Here is a 20,121-nt window from a genome sequence, read left to right on the forward strand (position 1 = left end):
ATGCTCCCTCTTATATACAAATTGTTGCTTCGACTAGAGCAAATTGTAGCTTAATAGACAGTACCTGGGAAGTAGGTATTCCATCGCCAATTTAAAGTTTATTAGATTTAGAATAAAAATAATAAAGCTTACAGTAGCTCAATTTAGCCATCGGAAAAATATTTTGCCGTCAAATATCATTTTATTTATTGAATAGGCCCTACCTATTTTGGACCACGCAAACTGAACAAGAAATATATTACCTTATTTGCCTTATTAAATTCTCCTTCGCTTAAAAACCAGCATAAACTGGTTAGGCTGCGGCAATATTTACAATTATAAAGTTATATTACAATTATATTACAATTATATATACAATTATATATGTAAATAAAAACAAACTTTTTAAATACCATGTTTTTTAACATTAAACGCACTAAAAAGTAGAAAGTAATTTATAAATATGTGGAGGGAATAAATACTTGTAAGATTTAAAACGAAAAATGTGGGGCGCATGCAATAGCTAATTTACAATTATCTTCACCAATTGAACTATTATTATCTATTGCATGTGCCCCAATTTTTTAAATTTTAAATCTTACAAGTATTTATTCTCTCCACAATTTGTAATTTTTTTTCTTCTTTTTTGTGAAATTAAAAACGTGGCATTTTTAAAAAGTATTTTTATTTATAAGTTATTTTCTACTTTTTAGTCTTTAATTTAAAACAACGTTTAACGAAACAAAACTACCTAATCATAAACCCACCTACCCTCACCCTACCCAGGGGGGGGGTGATAACTTGTTCCCTAGTTATTTACAGTAATCAAATAGTAAAGAACACCATGAAATTAACTCTAGAATAATAGAAACCAAATTTAATTGACAGTTTCCCCATCATGAACTAGATACGAAAAAACAAGCTTCAAAATTTACAACGTAATGAGAAGTCTATTAGTGTTGATTTGTATATGGTAGAACCTCGCAAGTAAATCACCCATGATAACAAGTTTAGTGTATTTTATCTTTCTTCCAATCACATGTTATTGCAAACCTCTATAAGAGGTCAAAACCTTGATTACAAGCAAGCGACATGTTAACGAGTTTCCTACTGTATTTTGGATAATATACAATTTTCAGTAGAGATTAGGTTAGTGAATTGTAGTATTGCTGACAGTTAGTCCATAATAAGTAGAGTCTGTGTTCAACTACAACTACTGGTCAGTTCATGTTCATTGGACTATTTAGATGTTAAAGTTTGTGTAAGTTTGTCTGTTCAATTAAGATCGACATGCAAAGTTTTCTTGAATGTGACTTTGTGACTGAATGTAATTCAAAGTGTGTTCTTGAATCAGACCTGCTTATGTAAATTGAGCCTACGAAACTGCAGTAGTCGTTTAGGCTTCTGTAAGCTGAAGGTTATTGCACTTTTATAAAGATTGAGTTTACCCCCCGTAATCGTGTGATATGTGTATCCACTTTTGCTGGAAGGGTGTTCGGAGGAGTCCTCTGAGTCTGGAAGGTATAAATCGCAGACGTCCTCGCGACGCTGTGGGTGGCTACAATTATATTGTCGCGGCGAACCAGCATCGAGTTATTGTTGATCATAACTTTACATCATAAACATAAACACGAGACGAGGTTGCAGTTTCATATTATATAGTATACAGGGTGTCTTCGACCATATGAGCAAACTTTGTCACGTTATTCAGCATGTCAAAAGAAACAAAAAATGTACAGTAATGAAACATTTGTCCTATCTCATTCCGTTTTCGGTATATGATCTGTCTGTATGTGATTTTTACAAAAACGTTCATAACTCCTTAACTCCTTGAGCTACAGCATTGAAATTCTGTATCTTATTTACCACTATGTCTATGCAAAATATGAATAAAAAATCTTGAACCGTTTAAAAATCGTGGCTTTAAAAATATTTTATGCCAAATTCCATGAAAACTATTAATTTTACAAAATATTTGCAGGAGATGTAAATACTAGGAAATGTTATGCAAATAACAACGATATCTTATAAGCTTAGTTTGGACAAAAATAACTGAAAAATTAATTTTTGTTCTTGCCATTGCCATACCTATAGTTTTCCCCATTTAAACAATGTTAAACTTTTAAACATAAATATAATGTCTTTTTTTAGATGATTTAGATGCAAATGCTAGGTTAAAAGAGGTTGGCGGCCTCTTTTAACCTTGCATTTGCCCGTCCACATAGACTAACCGCCCGTGCGTGAACCGTATACAGTAAAGCAAGGTGTGAGCCGGTACAGTACAAAGGTGAACTGTACTTTGGCAACATAAATAATGTTAAAATAATATAAAATGTTATTTCATGTAAAAATCCAATATATATGTATATTGTTATTGAGCCTCCTTTATATTAATATTTAATTTCACACCATATTTGAGTGTGCTGTTGTTGACTAAACGTGTTTCCTATGTTTTGGGAAATATTGCAATGTGCGATTGACACTTTGACCAAATAATAATAGTTTGTAGGTTAAATATATGGCTTTTTTTGCTAAAGAAGTTTAAATTTGTTGGAATATATTCCAACAACTCATACGTAGACGTAAACATGTCCCCTCTGCCTAAATATGTCCGGACATAACTATCGCTTAAATTATCCTAAGCCAATTATGATTTTCTAACGAGAGAAGAGAATGTCGAATTTGCGATTTTTCTTATTGCTTCTTAACTGTGGCTCTGTCGTAGGCCATCGTTAACGAAGGAGGCTTAGTTTTAGTTTTAATGGACGTTGGTAACTCGTTTTCAGTTTATTTATTTGTAAAAATACCTGTTAAATTTGTAACAAAAAATTAGTTGTATATTCATATAATCTTTTTATTTAAAACAAAACGGTCAAATAAAATAATCTACTGCTTGCCCTCTGGTATTTCAACCAAAGCGTAAAGACGTTATTGTAAAATTAAAATTAAAATGAGAGAAAAATTTAGGTAATATTAACACACAATCGTGATCAAACATGAAACCCCCGCCAAAGCAGCTCTCAGTTTTTCAATCACGTCGAGGAATTTACTTGCAAATTCTCAGGTCAATGTTATAGTAAGGTAAAAAAAACAGGTAAAATGGCAATTCAAAACAGCCTAATTTCTTGCAGTTTATGTTTCTTGATTAATGCCATGCAAATATTAAATTTGATAGAAGATGATTAAAAAGTTTATCTATAACAGTCAATCGAAATGCGATGTAACGCTATAGGCATAGCGAAAGTCCGTTTCACTTCGTTTTGACTTGTTTTTAATTTTGAGTTATGATACATGTAACTATTATAACTTCTCTTTCTGGTTCAAAACCACTAAAATTCCCTTGTATTATCGTAAAATATAGTGTGTGTGTTTCCAATTCGAATAAATTTTGACAGTTACGATGTGCGAAATGTAAAACTACTTATTGTTATTTTTAAGCACTTTCATCAGAGAATAAAGAAAGAGACAATATATCAGGAAATAAAACTATTGGTACAATCAATTACATCATATTAGAAAAACTCTCGGTATTTTCCTTCTAAATATTCTATCATATTTGTCCAAATCATGTTTGTGACAATGTAAAGTGAAAATAATACGACGAATTCAATGTTACTTAGTACCAAAGCGCTTGTCAACAATATATCTTTCCTACTATTTCCGAAGAAACTGATATTGATAAAATTATTTGTATGAAATTCTCATGGTAACTTTGGGAGCCCTAACGGAGTTTCAGGTCTGGAATAAGCCAAAACCTTAGCAGGCAGATTCTTAATGGATATTCTGCATATGTTACTGTCGAGATCGGAGTAGGTATACTACATAAATGATACTATAGTTTAAAATTGGTTTCCTCTTCACATTGACATTAACAAGTTTGATGAATAAAAAAAGAAAACGATATTGAAAGCAGTAGATATACTCCGTTGATAGTTAAATTGGACTATGTTCACCTTTATTTTAAAATTATCAACAGCCAAAAAAATGTAAATAGCGTACTTTCATATACATTTTGTCCACGTTGTATGCGTCGGTTTGATGTTTACATTTATTTATTGTCATTTCACTAATTTTAACAGAATAAATAACCAATTAATAAACTAACGTAGGTCTCTGGTATTACGACTAAAGATTGAAGAACCAGTGAGATATACGATATACTCGTTTTGTCAACTTCGGCGCTTTTAAACGTAAGCGGACACAAAGCTTACCGATTTAACTGTTGGATAAGAAGTGTACTTTTTTTAAAAGTCAAAGCTGCAACATAAACGATGAGAATGGAATGTCTACTGCACCATAGTGTAGTCGAATGTTTCACGCATCGCTAGATATTGACCAGACCCGAGCTCGGATCCAAAGTCCTTTGATCATGTCCTGTTATCACTTCTTTGTGGTACTTCTCTGCGAGACCGAGTCGTTCAATCCACTCCGTTTGCTGCTACCAGGTAAACCGTAAACAAAAACACCACCGTCGGTACAAACAACCGAATCGAAACCTCTTTGAGATCAACACATTAGTATCGATCGAATGTTATCGACTAGGATGTTTATCGATCTTTGATCAGCTGACACTCTTTGGTCCAAGAACACCTTCCGATTTGTCTGTGATTTTATTCCATTTTAGGCCTACTCGCGTTGGAAAATACAATGGTAATCTACATGGTGGAAAGAAAATACATAGGTGTGCTAAATTCCCGTCATATGCTGACGTCACCCAGATTGCAAACAAAAAATCAGCTGATTGTATTGCTAAAGTATATATTTGTTTTGATTTGATTTGATTGTTATTGTTTTTTTTTCTAAATTAGTCTAGTCAAGATATGAAAAAACACCCCTTATCCTTAAAAAAATTGCTCTAAAAGGTTTTTTGATGGTTTTCATTTCCAAAAAGTATGTTAAATTACATACTAAAAGTCTAATAAAATCGGAGTCTCGGAAATTGGATTTTTCCAATATGCCGTCCAAAAATTTGAAAAAATAATAAACCTTACTATTTTCCCTGTAAATTTTCTTCTGAACCTCCAATTTAGACCGAATTTGGTACAAACCTTTGAAACTGTATTATCTATAAACTATTCATGATTTAAGATAAATAATATACAGTAAACGTGTTGTATGAGGTAGAAAATAGGTAAAAATCTGTCTCAAGTTGTTAGTAGTAAATAACTTATTTCAATATTGGTCACTATAGGGAACAAAACATTTTATCTCTAGTCTGTGCTATACCCATGTTGTAAATCCTAAAAAAATATATGCAATTTAGCATTTTAATCATTAAATTATTTTACGTGGTGGTGGGATAGTTATAAAAAAACTATGTAATTCTTATGGAAATTCTGAAAATTACCATATCTTGATTGTTAATTCGTACGCTTGGATAATAATTCATCGTGGCCTGTATCGTCTCCACAGATACAAACACACACATATTTGTCATAAGCGAATTCTGTGTTGGGTCAAGTAATAGAATTTGTTTCAGTACTTATTTTTACGCTCATTCAATTCTTTTATTTTGTAATAGTTCACAAGTAGTTTATAAAAAAAATTATATGTATCATGTGTACAGGTTTATTTTGGCAATCCTGCTGTTAATCAGATGTTTTTTGACTTCATATGATTCCAATCGTATTGTTGTTCATGTTTACAGTTATTTAGATCAAATTTAGTCTAGTCAAGATATGAAATAAACCCCCTTAACCTTAAAAAAATTGATTTAAAAGATTTTTTGATGGTTTACATTTCCAATAAGTATGTGTAACAATGTACTAAAAGTCTAATAAAATCGGAGTATCGGAAATCGGGTTTTTCAATATGGCCAAAATTTTCAAATTTCGCTAAAATATTTCCATAGACAAGCAAGTTTTAACACTTTATTTATTCTCCATAAGAATAACATGGTCATTTTAAATGTACACTTTTTTATTTTCTCCGTGACCGTTAGGCATACAACAACGCTTCTGAATACGAAATTATTTGTTTTTATGATCTCTTCAAAATGGTTTGGAAATGAATTGCAACTTTTTACAGTGAAAAATGGGAAAATCCCATTTTTACCCCTTAAAAAATAGATCTTAAGCATACTCAATTTTTGGGCTTAACCTAGACAAATCTTAAATATACACAAATCATAATACAACAACTTTCTTCAGGGTTATATGTTTTTAGGTCAGTGTCACTAATGTAACCTGGACATTCTAAAATAAAAATATTTTGTCTTATGGTCTGGCAATCTATGGAGGAACGCCCAAAAAATTTAGATTCAGTTCTGAAACTCTAAAAATGCTATAAGAATCATGCTATACTTACTTAGACAAACGATAACTGTAAAAAATCAATTTTCAAAACTACACATTTTGACTGTCTTATCAATAAATATGTACTATAACTAGTGGCCTGTAGGGGCCATAGCCCCTAATTTAGACTACAATAAAAACCATATATAAAAAGACAAATATTCGAAATATGTTTTTAAAATTATCAATTTTATGTTACTTAAAATTAACAGTGTTTCTTTTTTATATCTTGGTTTTCCTTCCGTTGGAGTCGTATATTAGTTGCTCCTGATGTGTCAATGAAATACAATTGTAAACTAAAGATTTAATCAATAACACAACATAACGAATGGAAACGTGCACACGGTTTGTCCATTCATATGAAACTAGAAATAACATTTATATAAATTTATCAATCTCAGCTTCTATGAAAAACTAAAAAAAGGAAACCTTCAAGAGATCAAAATTTTTGAATCATTTTCCTACCAAATTAAAAAGTAAAATAAACCAAAATTATTTCATAAATCTAGTGAATCAACTTCTAAAAAAAGAAAAGAACTATTATTCATTTAAAGAGTTTTTTCAATTAATGTAAAAAAACCATGTTGAGATGCTCTGCTGGAAAAAATAAACAATAAAAACGATTCGATGACCCAAAGTGCCGCACCAGAGATTCTTTTAAGATTTGTTCACTGCAACTACTCTACTAGCTGCAAGAATTTGCAATGCTCCTGCAACAAAGTATGGGTTACCTTGTACTACAGCTTGTGGACTTTACCAGCTTGGAGAACAATGTGACAGTTCGTAAAGTGATCAAAACATTGAGTGTATAACATGATGAAAATTATGAATTATTATTTGTATGATGCTCTACTACTAACCACAAGAAAGTGTTACTATATTATACTCTTACTAATATTATAAATGTGACAGTTTGTTTGTTTGAAGTTCAATCACGCATTAACTACTGGTCCGATTGGGCTGAAATGTGGCTTTATGATAGCTCAGATTCCCTATTAATACAAGCCTATTCTTATCTCAAAAAATCCTTTCGGGCTAAAAATTTATAGATATTTATTTAAGTAAATAAAATATGTATGTTGAATTTTAGCAAGCTTGTGATCTTTATTTTAAGACCTATTATTGCATTTTTCAAGCAAAAAATAGTCATAAATTAAAATACCCCCGCCGCAGCAAACCTGCACCCTAAGCGAATTTCAATTTGCCTGATTGAATTTACACTAAAATATCACATTAAAATATCACATTTATTCCCTATTTAAATATCACTACTTTAACTAGTACTTCGGTTTGCTGTGACAGGGAAGGGTAAAAAAGAGTTTTTAGTAAAATGTTAAATAGTTTAGTATAAAACAAATGCATTTTCCAAATTTGATAAAAATATATTCATATGCAGGCTAACTACAACAAGTTTTCTTATTCTCCGTAAAAATAACATAAGAATTTTAAATTTAATTTTTTTTTTTTAATTTTCTCCGTAACTAGGTATTAGGCCCATGACAACGCTTCATTGTACTAAATTGTTTTTTTTTCTGAGCCCTAAAATGGTTTCAAAATAAATTGCTAAATTTTACGATTTTAGGGTCAAAAATGGGGAAAACCAATTTTTACCCCATAAAACCCCCCATAAACCCCTGTTCCCATGGTCCGATCATGCTGGTTCGCGAACTCGTTCAAATAAATGTATGTTTACATGTTTGTACCAAATTTCATCGAATTCGGATCATTTTTGCTTGAGTTATTGTGCTAACGGACACATTTGACCAAAATATTGGACGCCATCTTGAATTTTGGACTTCCGAGACTCCGATTTCATTAGACTTTTTTTCCTGGAAAATACACATAATTCTAAGTCAAAATAACCAATAAAACAATTTAAAGCAATTTTTTTAGGGTTCTCGTACGGATTGACTCGACTAAATGGTAAAATGGTGTTTGCAATCTGAGTAACGTCAGCATACCACGGGAATAGCACACCTATGTATTTTCCTTCCACCGTGGTTAATCTATATATTATTTTAAGACTTATCTGTAATCAATCAAATCAATTTATTGTTGTAGACATTTCACAATGCATTGACAGTAGTCACAAAATACATAGTGCTGTTATTAAATACAGCAAATGAATAGTTACATGTAATCAATCAATATAATAAGACAGTACAATAAAAAAATTATATATATACATATAAAATACAGGCACAATTAAATAGAAATATTTTGACATGTAAAAAAATCCTCCAATCATATGGACATTTTTGTATTAAATATGTTTTCATTTTTGATTTGAAAGTGTTCAATGACAACTCCCGAGACTCCACTGATAAATTATTAAACAATTTATCTGCCATGTATTGAATGTTTGTTTGACTCTTTGAGTATTTTGTAAGTTGTCTTTAAATCTGGTTTCATAATTATGTTTATTTGAATTTTCTGAAAAAATTCCAAATGATTTTTTACACACAACAAAACTTGAAGAATATATATTGCAGGTAAAGTTAAAATTTGGAAATGTTTAAATATAGGTTTACAGTGAGTTCTAGAGCGTACACCACTTACAAGCCTTATCGCCCTTTTTTGCAATTTAAATAACTTTTTGGAATATGATTGGAAACCTCACGCCAAAATTCCATAACTCAATAAACTATGTATCTGTGCATAATACACTGTTATCATAACATCTTGTGTTACACAACCTTTTAATCTTCATAAACAGTATACACCTTTCGACAGCTTGGTTGCGGTTATGTCAATGTGATCCTTCGATTCTAGTTTTGAATTTAAATTAATTCCAAGAAATTTTAAAGGTTTTATCTCATTAAATAGGGGCTGTCTATTTGAGAAACAAATTTCCAAATCTTGCAATTTATTTAGATTTAGGCATAATCTATTTGCATTAAACCACTGATAAATCAGATCTGTAGCAATTTGCAGGATGCGATTAATTTGATCTCTAGATTCAGAACAAACATTCAAGCCTAGGTCATCAGCGTAAAGAAAACTATTAGTATTTTCACCTAACAAATTGTATGGCAGATCATTGATGTAGATATTAAACAGTAGTGGCCCTAAAGATGAACCCTGAGGAACACCAACGTCTATATTTTTTCCTAGAGATAGCTCATTTTTGAAACTAACAAATTGTTCTCTATTTTTTAAATACGAATTGATAAGTTTAATTGAATTGTCTTGAAAACCATAAAATTGTAATTTGTTTTTTAATATGCTGTGATTAACAGTGTCAAATGCTTTTGACATGTCAAAAGAACGAAAACAAACCAGTCTTTTGTTCTCTATATTTTTAACTTAATGGTACGTAGCTCCTTTTTTATTTTAGTTATTTTATATGTCTTGGTCTTAAAATAGGCCTACTCATAGAACACAATTGATATTGATAGTTTGAATCAGTTGAGTTCAAGATACTTTATTACTCCATAAAAAAACATAAATTTGATTATTTCTTGGATATGGAATTTAGATTTAGATATATTTAGGGTACTCATTTCTAATTACGTTATCCTATAGGTTTTGATCTACACCCTTCAGTGAAATGCCAGATTTCTTTTTAGTTATTGATTACTAAGATCAGGCGTACCTTAAGCACGCTGCTGAATCACGAACAACTCAAATTGTTTCAAAAATGGAGTTATTTATCATTGATCAAATAATTAAACGATTTAGCTTGAAACATCAACAGTAACCGTCGATTTTGAAGGGTTTTACCTAGTATAGTTGAATTGTATATTGTCACATATTATCTTTGACTATTAATACAACAACTTATGTATCCAATTAATAGTCAATGATATTATGTTCAAGTATTGATTTCAAGGCACTGCTGGTGGAAATCAAGTTTAATTGTAAAAAATGATAATTAGATTAAAGTTTTCTTTGTGTCCGGTTAGAGAAGTTTGATTAACTACTTCTCTCTAATTTCAGGGGGTGTATATAGTCTTTTTTATAGTGCGGGAACACTGCCTTTTGGCAGTATGTCTGTGTGTGTAATCATTAAACATCAACATAAAAAAAAAATTATATTTGGTTGTAACCATTAAGAATTAAATTTTATACTCTTCAGTTACTTTTACCTAGAGAACACTAGTTGGACCGCTTGTGTAATGAAGTGAGTTACTATGAAAACTCTCCCCATACGCAGAAGAAGATTGTTCGTAGGGAGCAATTAATTGAAATATAGTAGTTTTTATGTGTGTAAAAACACATAATATACCTATATGTATGTGTTCTTGTATGTATTAATTTGGAACTGTTTTTCTTTGTGACAGCTAATTTGAGAGAACGGCTGGGTGTAAAAACTCGGTAGGGGTCTCTAAAGAAAGGTCTTGGTCTGTAGATGAGCCATCAAAAGAGAAACTGGTAAATTCCCTTGGGGCTCTGCCCCAGTGGCCTTCAAATACCAATCCCATGTTATTCTTATGGAGGAAAAACGGGGTTCTGTCACAGCTAATTACAGAGAAGGGCTGGGTGTAGAAACTTGATAGGGGTCTCTAAAGAAAGGTTTTAGTCTGTAGATGAGCCATCAAAAGAGAAACGTGGTGAATTCCCTTGGGGCTCTGCCCCAGAGGCCTTTAAAGTTCCCTCTTCAGATGTGTTTACATTACGACCATAAGCATACATTTATTATTATTTATTTTGAAAACTGAGTTTACTAAAAAACTTTGCCTATTAGACACAGTAAAAAAAAAACTTAAATGTACGATATAAATAACATGTAACATAGATTAATAACGTTGTCCATATAAATGATTTTGAATTATTTTACATGATTCTTTAACACTTTTATGACTATTTCATTTTTTAATTTTGATGGAAGATTATATATTTTTTTTAAATTCGTCAAAAATTTTGTAATAGTCCAATCATTATGCACCAATCATTATGCCAATTACTGATATAGAATTTAGATTATATTTGTTTCTTAAATAAGTTTCACATTTACTATAAATTTTCCTCTTTTCTTCATCTACTTCTAGGGGTTGATTTGTTGATGTTACGAACCTTATAGTTAGATCAATTACAATTCCACTTTTTAGATTTTGTATCATAAATTAAAATGTCCAATCTTCTGTTCGATCCACCATCTTCGATGCAATGTATTTCTTCTACTACTTGCCAGCCTTTCTTTCGTAGTTCTTCTGCGATCATTGCTCTTACAGCATGGTGTCTTGCATTACGCAGTAAGGCACCAAAGGGACAAGATCCAAGGACATGCGGAAGGGTTTCAGGCTCCTTGCAATGTCTGCAAAGGGTTCCATCCTGGCTTCGCCCTGGTACGCTGCGTACTGGTACAACACCAGATATCATTTTTAATGAAGTGATCCATTCTCCTGTAGTAAGGCAATTTTTTAAATATGTCCATGTGTTGCTACTAGGCACTTCTTTGAATAATTCTATTCCTTTACCTTTACATGGTAATTTAGACCAAAGTTCAAATTCTTTCAACTGTAATTTTGATCTCAAATTTAAACCAATTCTTATTTTCACTTTAAATTCAAAATCATGTGTAAAAATATCATCAATTTCTATTTGAAGTTTTTGAAGTGACATGGTAATTCTTTGGGGGATGTTTATTAGCTCGTTTACATGGCTATTTTGTACGTTTTTTTTAATTACACACATGTTTATATGCTGTATAGAACATTTTGCTCGAATTATTCCCAGACCTTTGAATCTTTTAGGGGAATATAAGAATGAATTGGGTGTGTCACTTGGTAGAGTGAGAATTTATTTTACTGCACTTCTAATAATTTTATCGATGTCCTCAAGAAATGTAATACTTATTAATTCGTTTGGTGTTACTTGCAAAACATATGTTAGTCTAGGCCAGAGGTACTGATTTATGATATTCAATTTCTGATTTTGGACTTAAAACATTAGTTCCAACTAATCTTTCTAGATCTTTTTGAAAGTTTTGTATAACTTCACACCTATCAAAAACTATTTCATTTTCAACATTTACACCAAGATATTTAATTTTTTCCCCAAGTTTTAGAGTATTGAATTTAATAACATTTTGTTCATTTTCAATGTAGTTGTCCTCTTCAACAAGTTTGCCTTTCTTAATATTAATTATTTTTGATTTATTTATATTAATATCAAGGTCAATTTGAGAAAGTAGTTCTTTTGTTGTCCTAATCAATTTAGACATTGATTTTTCTGTGTTAGAGAAAAACACTATGTCATCTGCAAAGGCAGCGATGCTAATATTGTCTAAATTAGAATTAATGTTATATCCAAATTTGTTAGATACTTTTTTTTCTGAAATAGTATTTAAGATATCATTTATAGCTACATTAAAAAAGATTGGAGAAAGGGGAGACCCTTGAAAAACACCTCTTTTCAATAAATTTTTTTTCAGATTTGGTATTTTTAATCCTAATTCTTGTATAGTTATCTTGTATTAAATTTATTAATAAGTTTTTTAATATTGAAGGCATTTCTGTTGATTGGAGACATCTTTTTAAATGTGCGTGACCAATAAAATCAAATGCCTTTGAAACATCTAACATAGCAATCATACAGTCTTTTTTATTCGTTTTTGCATCTTGTAAACAACCATTGACCAGGGCTAGGTTTATGAAGGCTCCAGGTTGAGCTACAAACCCTCTTTGGTTGACATTAAGTTCTATGTAATTTCTTGTTCTTTTCTCCAGCACTCTCTCTATCAATCTTCTAAGAGTTGAACAGACTGAAATTGGTCACCAATTAGCAGGATCAGCGGGATCATTCCCTTTATATATTAAAATAGTTTTTGCTTCTCTAAAACTTTCTGGGACTAAATTAAATTTCAACATAATATTTGTAAGATTGTCTTTAAAGTTCTGATTAACACTCGGTCAGGGCCAGGTGAACTGTCAATCAAGCTACTTTTGAATGAAACAGCTGTTAATATTTAAATTTTGATTTACTAAATTTGTCAAAATGAAGTATTTGCAATGGTTTTTGCTGATTTTAAAATCGATTTTCTTCTGAATCGTGTTATGTTTTGCAATATAATGTTCTTTACCAAATCAGTGGAAAATCCTAATATCACAGTAACTCTTAAAATGATTTCTTATGGCGTTAACTTATATCTATTGTATGGGTTGGTTTCTGCCTTTTTTACCACTTCTAGGAGATTGCACGTAGACGATATTCTTTGGTGTACCGCATCTGTAGTAAACGATACTTGGTTGGTGTCATTTTAAAAATTACAATGGAAAAAAGAGAGAAATTATGGACAATTTGATATACTAAAAATAAAACTGAATTAACACTGTGCTACATTTCTTGAGCAATAATTGAAAGTGCCGTTTGCATACAATGGAAACAGGAAAGTCATAGAACACAACAAAGTACAGTAGAAGAAATAGAAATAATGTTTTTTTTTTCCATTTATAACCGTTATTATAGACAACCTAATGCAGCTATGAGTGGGGAAAATTTGTAGAAAACGCTAAAAAAACAAGGTCAGCTTTTGGAAAAAGATAAGATATTTACAAAAGATTTTGATTATATCTAACTGCTGTGTACATCTTGAGTATTTCCATAATCTTTGAGTCGACTCTTATAAAGTCATCGGAAATTATGACTGTTATTCGTTTTAAAATAACGCCTGTAATGCTTCGCAATTGCTCGAATTCGAGCAACAGGTACACTAGTATACATTTATTTCTTAAAAGGCTGTATTTTTCAATGTGTCATTCAAAACATATGTTATGTTAATACATATTTAATAACAACATTATCTAAGGTGTCAAGACGTAAAAGGAGGAACAAATATGTGACATTAATTTCATCAAAGTCTCGTGTTTCTCCATTGAAGGTGACTTCAATTCCAAGATTGGAGCTTTGTGGCGCTTTGCTACTTAGTCAATAAGCCCAAGTTCTCATCAAAGCAATGAACATTGACGCCAATAATGTTTATTATTACCCTGACTCAACTGTTGTTCTTTGGATCAATTCGAGAACATCGATTTTGGAAAGAAGGCTCAAACCTTCGACTTGATACGAGTGTCAACTCACTCCTAGAGCTGCGTAAAGCAAATAATGTAACAGCCGTCTCTTTTCATGTTCATGGTCATGATATATTTAGCAAGTATTCATCATTGCAGAAACTTTTACAATGTTGTAGCATATTGTCTAAGGTTTTATAAAAATCCAAAATCCAAAGATTGTCTCATAGGTTCCCTTACATGTTCAGAAATAAATGAAGAATTTCTCTTATAAAACTAGCTCAATCTCATTCTCCCATGAACTGAAAACATTCAAGGAAAACAATTATGTTGATAAATCAAGCTTACAGCTAAATCCTTTTCTTGATGACCAAGGGCTAGCTGATCAGAGTAGGTGGTCGACTGAAACATTCAACTTTAAGTGTTGATATAAACATCCAATTATTCTCGATCACAAACATAGCCTAAAATGGTTAAGTGCAGAAGATCTACACATGTACTTCATGCAGGACCACAACGTTTATTGAGTTCTCTTCGAGAAACTTATTGGCCATTAAATGGTAGAAGTTTAGTTAGAAGTGGTTGACAAATGCCTGAAATACTTTAAGACTAAACTTAAGGCTACCAATCAACTAATGGGTCAACTACCTCAAAACAGAGTTTAACCTTCAAGCCTTCAAGACTATTCTCCCATTGTGGATTAGATTATTTTGGACCTGTTTATATGCAAGCTACAACAAAAGGACTAAGGTTACAAAAGCACACGTTTCTCTGTTTGTGTGTTTCACTACAAAAGGCCATTCATCATGAACTAGTTGAGGATTTAACGACAGATTCGTTCCTTGCTGCCTTAATACGGTTTGTATCTTGCAAAGGTAAACCATATGGTACAAAATTTACTCGGATAATGCTATAGTATATTTCGTACCTAGGGCCGAAAATGAGGTTTTGCCGGCTCGAGATAGTTTTTAAGTTCGAGACGAAGTCGAGAACTTAAATCGATCGAGAGCCGCAAAACCATTTCGGTCCGTGGTACGAACGCTATTTTTCACCACACTATACCCTATTACCACTATTCACCACAATAATAATGAACACTGATAGTCAACACAACTACAACTTTAAGGTTATGTGAAGAAATAATTTGAGGAATCAGCAAAAATAAAAATATATAGTTGCTAGGCAACGGTGACAATAACACAATTCTATTGAAATGCTATGGATTTTGATTATGTATTTAAAATGCATTCATGTTTTAAGTAAGTAAGCGGACAGCTGATTTTGCGGCCCCGGCCTGTAAAAACCTGCTCGGTCCCCAAATTATGGACAGCTGGCATCGCCAGCAAAACCTAACTTTCGGCCACCAATTAACGTATGTAATACAGCCAAAAACATGATAGTGTGGTGAAAAAACATTTGTTGGTGCAGACAAGGAACTACAAGAGTTTAAATATTTGTGGTGTTCAGAGTATCACAACAGCCAATTACTATCAAGCTGCACAAGGGATCACCTGGAGTTTCATCCCCACTCATTCACCAAATTTCGGAGGGCTATGGGAAGCTGGAGTGTGTTAGTGAAATACCAACTAAAGCAAGTAGTAAGTTACAAAATACAAAATTAACTTTCAATGAAATGTACACTTTATTAGTACAAATAGAAGCTTGTATCAATTCAAGCCCTTTAACACTTTTATCCAGCGATCCAAATATCCTTCCGCCCTTATCACCTGCTCATTTCTTAATTAGAACTCCTTTCACCAGTGCTCCGGAACCTAATATTAAAGATCAGAAATTAAATAGACTTTCTCGATGGCAACATGTCCAACAACTCTTACAGCATTTTTGGAACCGATGGTGCAAAGAAAATCTGAACCAACTGCAGAAAATGTCAAGGTGGAATACATCAAGACCCAACATGAAATTTTTTTTTTTGTTTATACTTATTAAATAATTAAACAATTAACAATTAAAACGACATTATAATTGTTACAGTCCACTGTTACTTTAATTTTTTTTTAAGAGGTTGGCGGCTTCTTTTAACCTTGCATTTGCCTGTCCACATAGACTACAGATCTGTGCGTGAAACGTATCCAGCAAAGCAAGGGGTGAGCCGGTACAGTACAAAGGTGAACTGTACTGATAAAATGTTTTGGCAGTGACAATCAGGATCCGAACCCCGACATCGCTGCCTTGGGCCCGAAGTCCGTGACGCTACCAACTGAGCCACCGACTCACCGAACAACACACAACATGTACTAACATTTTCTATCCTTTGTTTTACAATTTAAATCAATTTTACTTCACATTATGTTCCATTGTGCGATTGTATAATATTTTGGTAAATAAATTACTTTTTCTTATCCCAGCTTCGCATAAATTTTTGTTCCAGAGGAGAGGTCAACTACTTCCATGCCTCCATGTTCAGAATGCGTTAGTTCACTGTTACGGTGCTGCCGTCTAGGTGGAGACTCCCAGAACTACCTCAGACCCTTCTACCCCCACCCAGCCACTCTGCTGCATACTCCTCGCCCCATCAGGCCTTACACTAACCGTGAGTAACCAACCACACACAATACATACAGTAACTAAGGTATTGATACAGATATACTACCGTACCATGAATTAGACATTTCAGTAAACGGTTTGAGGAGGACTTGTAAATGGATTAGCTATATTGTTGAAGTAGTTCACTCTCATGCACTTTTTGTTAGGTCAAGGAAAATGATGATGTATCTTGCAACAGAGCCAGCCTCATCTAGTCATCTATAAACATGGTTTTCTTTACCACATCAATTCTTTGGTTGTTCCAAACAGAAAGGGCATATTCTTGCAAAAACCACCTCAACTTAGGCCTGCAATTCAATTGCATGTGATGGGACATGGGGCTATGAGAGATAATTGTGCCCTTCACAATTGTTGGGTAATTTGTCTCTTCGTTGTGTCCCCAACGCCAACGGCCCCAACAAACCTAAGACCTCTTGAGGACCCATTAATTAAAGTGGCCCTCCTGCCTCAACTGATATGTCCCTGTCAACTAACCATCATATTGTGAAAAAACAAATATAAATTAAAACTTAGCACATCAAAAACAAATAAATTTCAACAGGAAGTGTTTGGGTGTCTTACTGAATCCCTCCACAACATCCTATTGTTATTTCAATAACCTGACGACCTGGGTTGTCCAGTGATTCTGGAGAGTGAAGCACCAGAGAGGAGTCCGCTAGCTGCCAGCAACTCTGGAGGCAAGCGCAAGAGGTCCTGGTCCCGGGCGGTGTTCTCCAATCTGCAGAGGAAGGGGCTGGAGAAGAGGTTCCAACTGCAGAAGTACATCACCAAACCTGACAGACGACAACTAGCAGCCACCCTGGGGCTCACTGATGCTCAGGTAGCGTATAGTTGATAAGTTAGTCTGACGGTCACTACCGTAACACCTGAATCCATACGTAGCAGTAGAAGGGTTAAGTTAGTAGAAAAAGAACAGAAGGGATGAATCTGTCATGCATTCGTAACTGGATCCAGCTGTCCTTGATAAGGGATTTCAATAAATTAACAGATTTTGAACCAGATTATAGATTATAGAACCAGTAACAAAGCTATCATATAATCCTTTCAACACTCATCCTTCACTCATATTTTAATTTTCTGTGTTTTATTAATCTTATCTAATACAAAGAACATACTCCTCACTTGAGCTTGTGGTGGGTTCCACATTATCACATTGCTAGAAGACATCAGTCATTGGTGGGATTTAAACCTTTGTCCCCAGAACAAGAGAATCAAGCTCTAACTCAGCTTATGTGGCTCAAATTGTATAGTTTTTTATATAGGTGGAATAAAACACAGTGTTAGTTTCCTTAGTAACCAAATATTCAGTTTGAAAATTAACATCATTGCACAAGGAGCCTTTAAAAATCTAAAATCTTTCTAAATTACACTATTGATCAACTTTAGCAATAATTTTGTATAAGTTATCATGGACCAGTCAGGAAAAGCTTCTGGTGCAAAGAAAATCACCATCTTGGTACCCAAGCCTACGAGGATGCCTTACATTAACTTTGTGCAAGCTTTCCGCAATACTCACCTGGGAGAGTTCAGTCCAAAAGAAATGATAAGAGAAGCTGCTGTAGCTTGGAGGTCACTTAGTGATGGTGACAAGAAGCCATTTGTTGATCTAGCAACTACCCAGAAGGCCAAGCAGCCGCGCCAGAAGAAAGTCAAGCGGCTTAGAAGACGTAGGGCTGACAGTGAATACTCTTATTAATAGCTCCTTGCTGCTTTTCCTTGTACAAATCTTTTGTGAATGTATGACTTGAATGCTTAAAACAAAATGTCTAATTAAAGGCTTATTTTAATATAATTGTTTTGATGTGTTTAAAAAAAAGTTGAGTTTAGGTCTTAGTTGCAACTAATATTATGGTATCTTGCTTATTAACAGCCAGCTAAGGAAATAGCTACAACCAATCACAACCAACAACACAACAATACAATCAGAACCATAACATTGGTTGGTGTAATGAGTAAGGAACAACTTCAAGCCAAATTTCATCAAAATCGGATAAAAATTACTCAAGTCATCGCATTTTCGGAGGTAGTATATACAGGGTGTACAAAAAGTTCCGGGTCTGTATTGAAAATAGAGCTACAAAACTTTGCACAAAGTTTCCAGACATAAAAATCAATTTTATCACATATTCAGTGATCCGCTACCTCCTTTTATTAGTAGAATACAATGCTGCAAATTTTAGTTCAAAATAACAACTGATTAAAAAATGGCAATCGTTCAAAGATTCAAAATGGCAGATTCAAGAAGTATTTAAATGGCTGCCATTTTTTACTAGATAATCTGTTTGTGCTCAAATTTGTGCCATTGTATTCTACTAATAAAGACCTTTTATTCAATATGCACATCAAACTATCCTTACATTTTAGATATTCTTCTGACTCCTAGCGTTCCCCTGAGGAAGTAGGGTGATCACTGAATTTGTGAATATAGATTTTTATATCCAGTAGCTTTTTGCAAAGTTTTGTAGCTCCATTTTAAATATTTCACAAAATATGTAACCAACCTGGGACTTTTTGGACACAACCCTGTATGCATAATTCTATATAAAAATTGTAACAAATAGTGTTTTTGGCCTCAGGGGACATAAACATTTAAAAAGTATATTGGCTCCAGGTTTAGGTAGTTAGGCATGCCACCAACGCTAATAGCTACTTCCCAATAGGTTAATTCACTAAAAATCATCATTTATTTTAACATGTTTGCTACTGATCGCCACATATATGCGACGCTGCAGTCATTGTCACAGACGGAGATATACATTTTAATGTTACACATCTAGACCGGGTGTCCCTAGGTTCACAGTACACGCAGATCATGGGCCAGTGATATAGCAATGTAAAAATAGTTTTACCAAAGATCATACGACCTCACTAACCATCATATCCACAAACCAAGTGACGCACATATGTGGCAGACATCTCTAGTAGACCATTGCAAAAAATTCAGGGCCTTAAAACATACCATTATGAAGATATGATTATTTAAATAGCATTGGTACACCGACGCAAATTTGCAACGTCAGTCTATTTTACCAGTCTATGTGACCAGCCATCGCATATATGGGACGGCAATTCATCGGTAGAAAGAGGCCGTCCCATATGTGCGTCACTGGTCCATATGAATGACAAATTAAGTACTTTTGTGGTAGCTAACGTGTTAAACTGGATGCTTTACCTATCTGTTTCAGGTCAAAGTGTGGTTTCAGAATCGCAGAATGAAGTGGAGACACAGCAAAGAGCTTAAGTTCCATTCTGGGAACTTCGCTTCTTCCGAGTCCCAAGAAAGTTACACTTCACCTTCTTTTTCGTCCAATGTGCATGAGCGAAACAAATAA

General features: G+C 33.2%; 1 protein-coding gene across 1 annotated transcript in view; it reads left to right on the forward strand.

Moving 5' to 3' along the window:
- The window catches only part of LOC128982133 (H2.0-like homeobox protein), a 32,372-nt gene extending 12,251 nt beyond the window's left edge, over window positions 1-20,121 (forward strand). Inside the window, exons 2-4 of the mRNA XM_054401182.1 lie at window positions 16,614-16,775; window positions 17,410-17,609; window positions 19,975-20,121. Coding sequence (XP_054257157.1) covers window positions 16,614-16,775; window positions 17,410-17,609; window positions 19,975-20,121 — 509 coding nt within the window. The remainder of the gene's footprint in view (window positions 1-16,613; window positions 16,776-17,409; window positions 17,610-19,974) is intronic.

This window comes from Macrosteles quadrilineatus, unplaced genomic scaffold (genome assembly GCF_028750875.1).
Source record: "Macrosteles quadrilineatus isolate MER2022 unplaced genomic scaffold, UCM_ALF_1.0 Scaffold_128__1_contigs__length_305072, whole genome shotgun sequence".
Lineage (NCBI taxonomy): Eukaryota > Metazoa > Arthropoda > Insecta > Hemiptera > Cicadellidae > Macrosteles > Macrosteles quadrilineatus.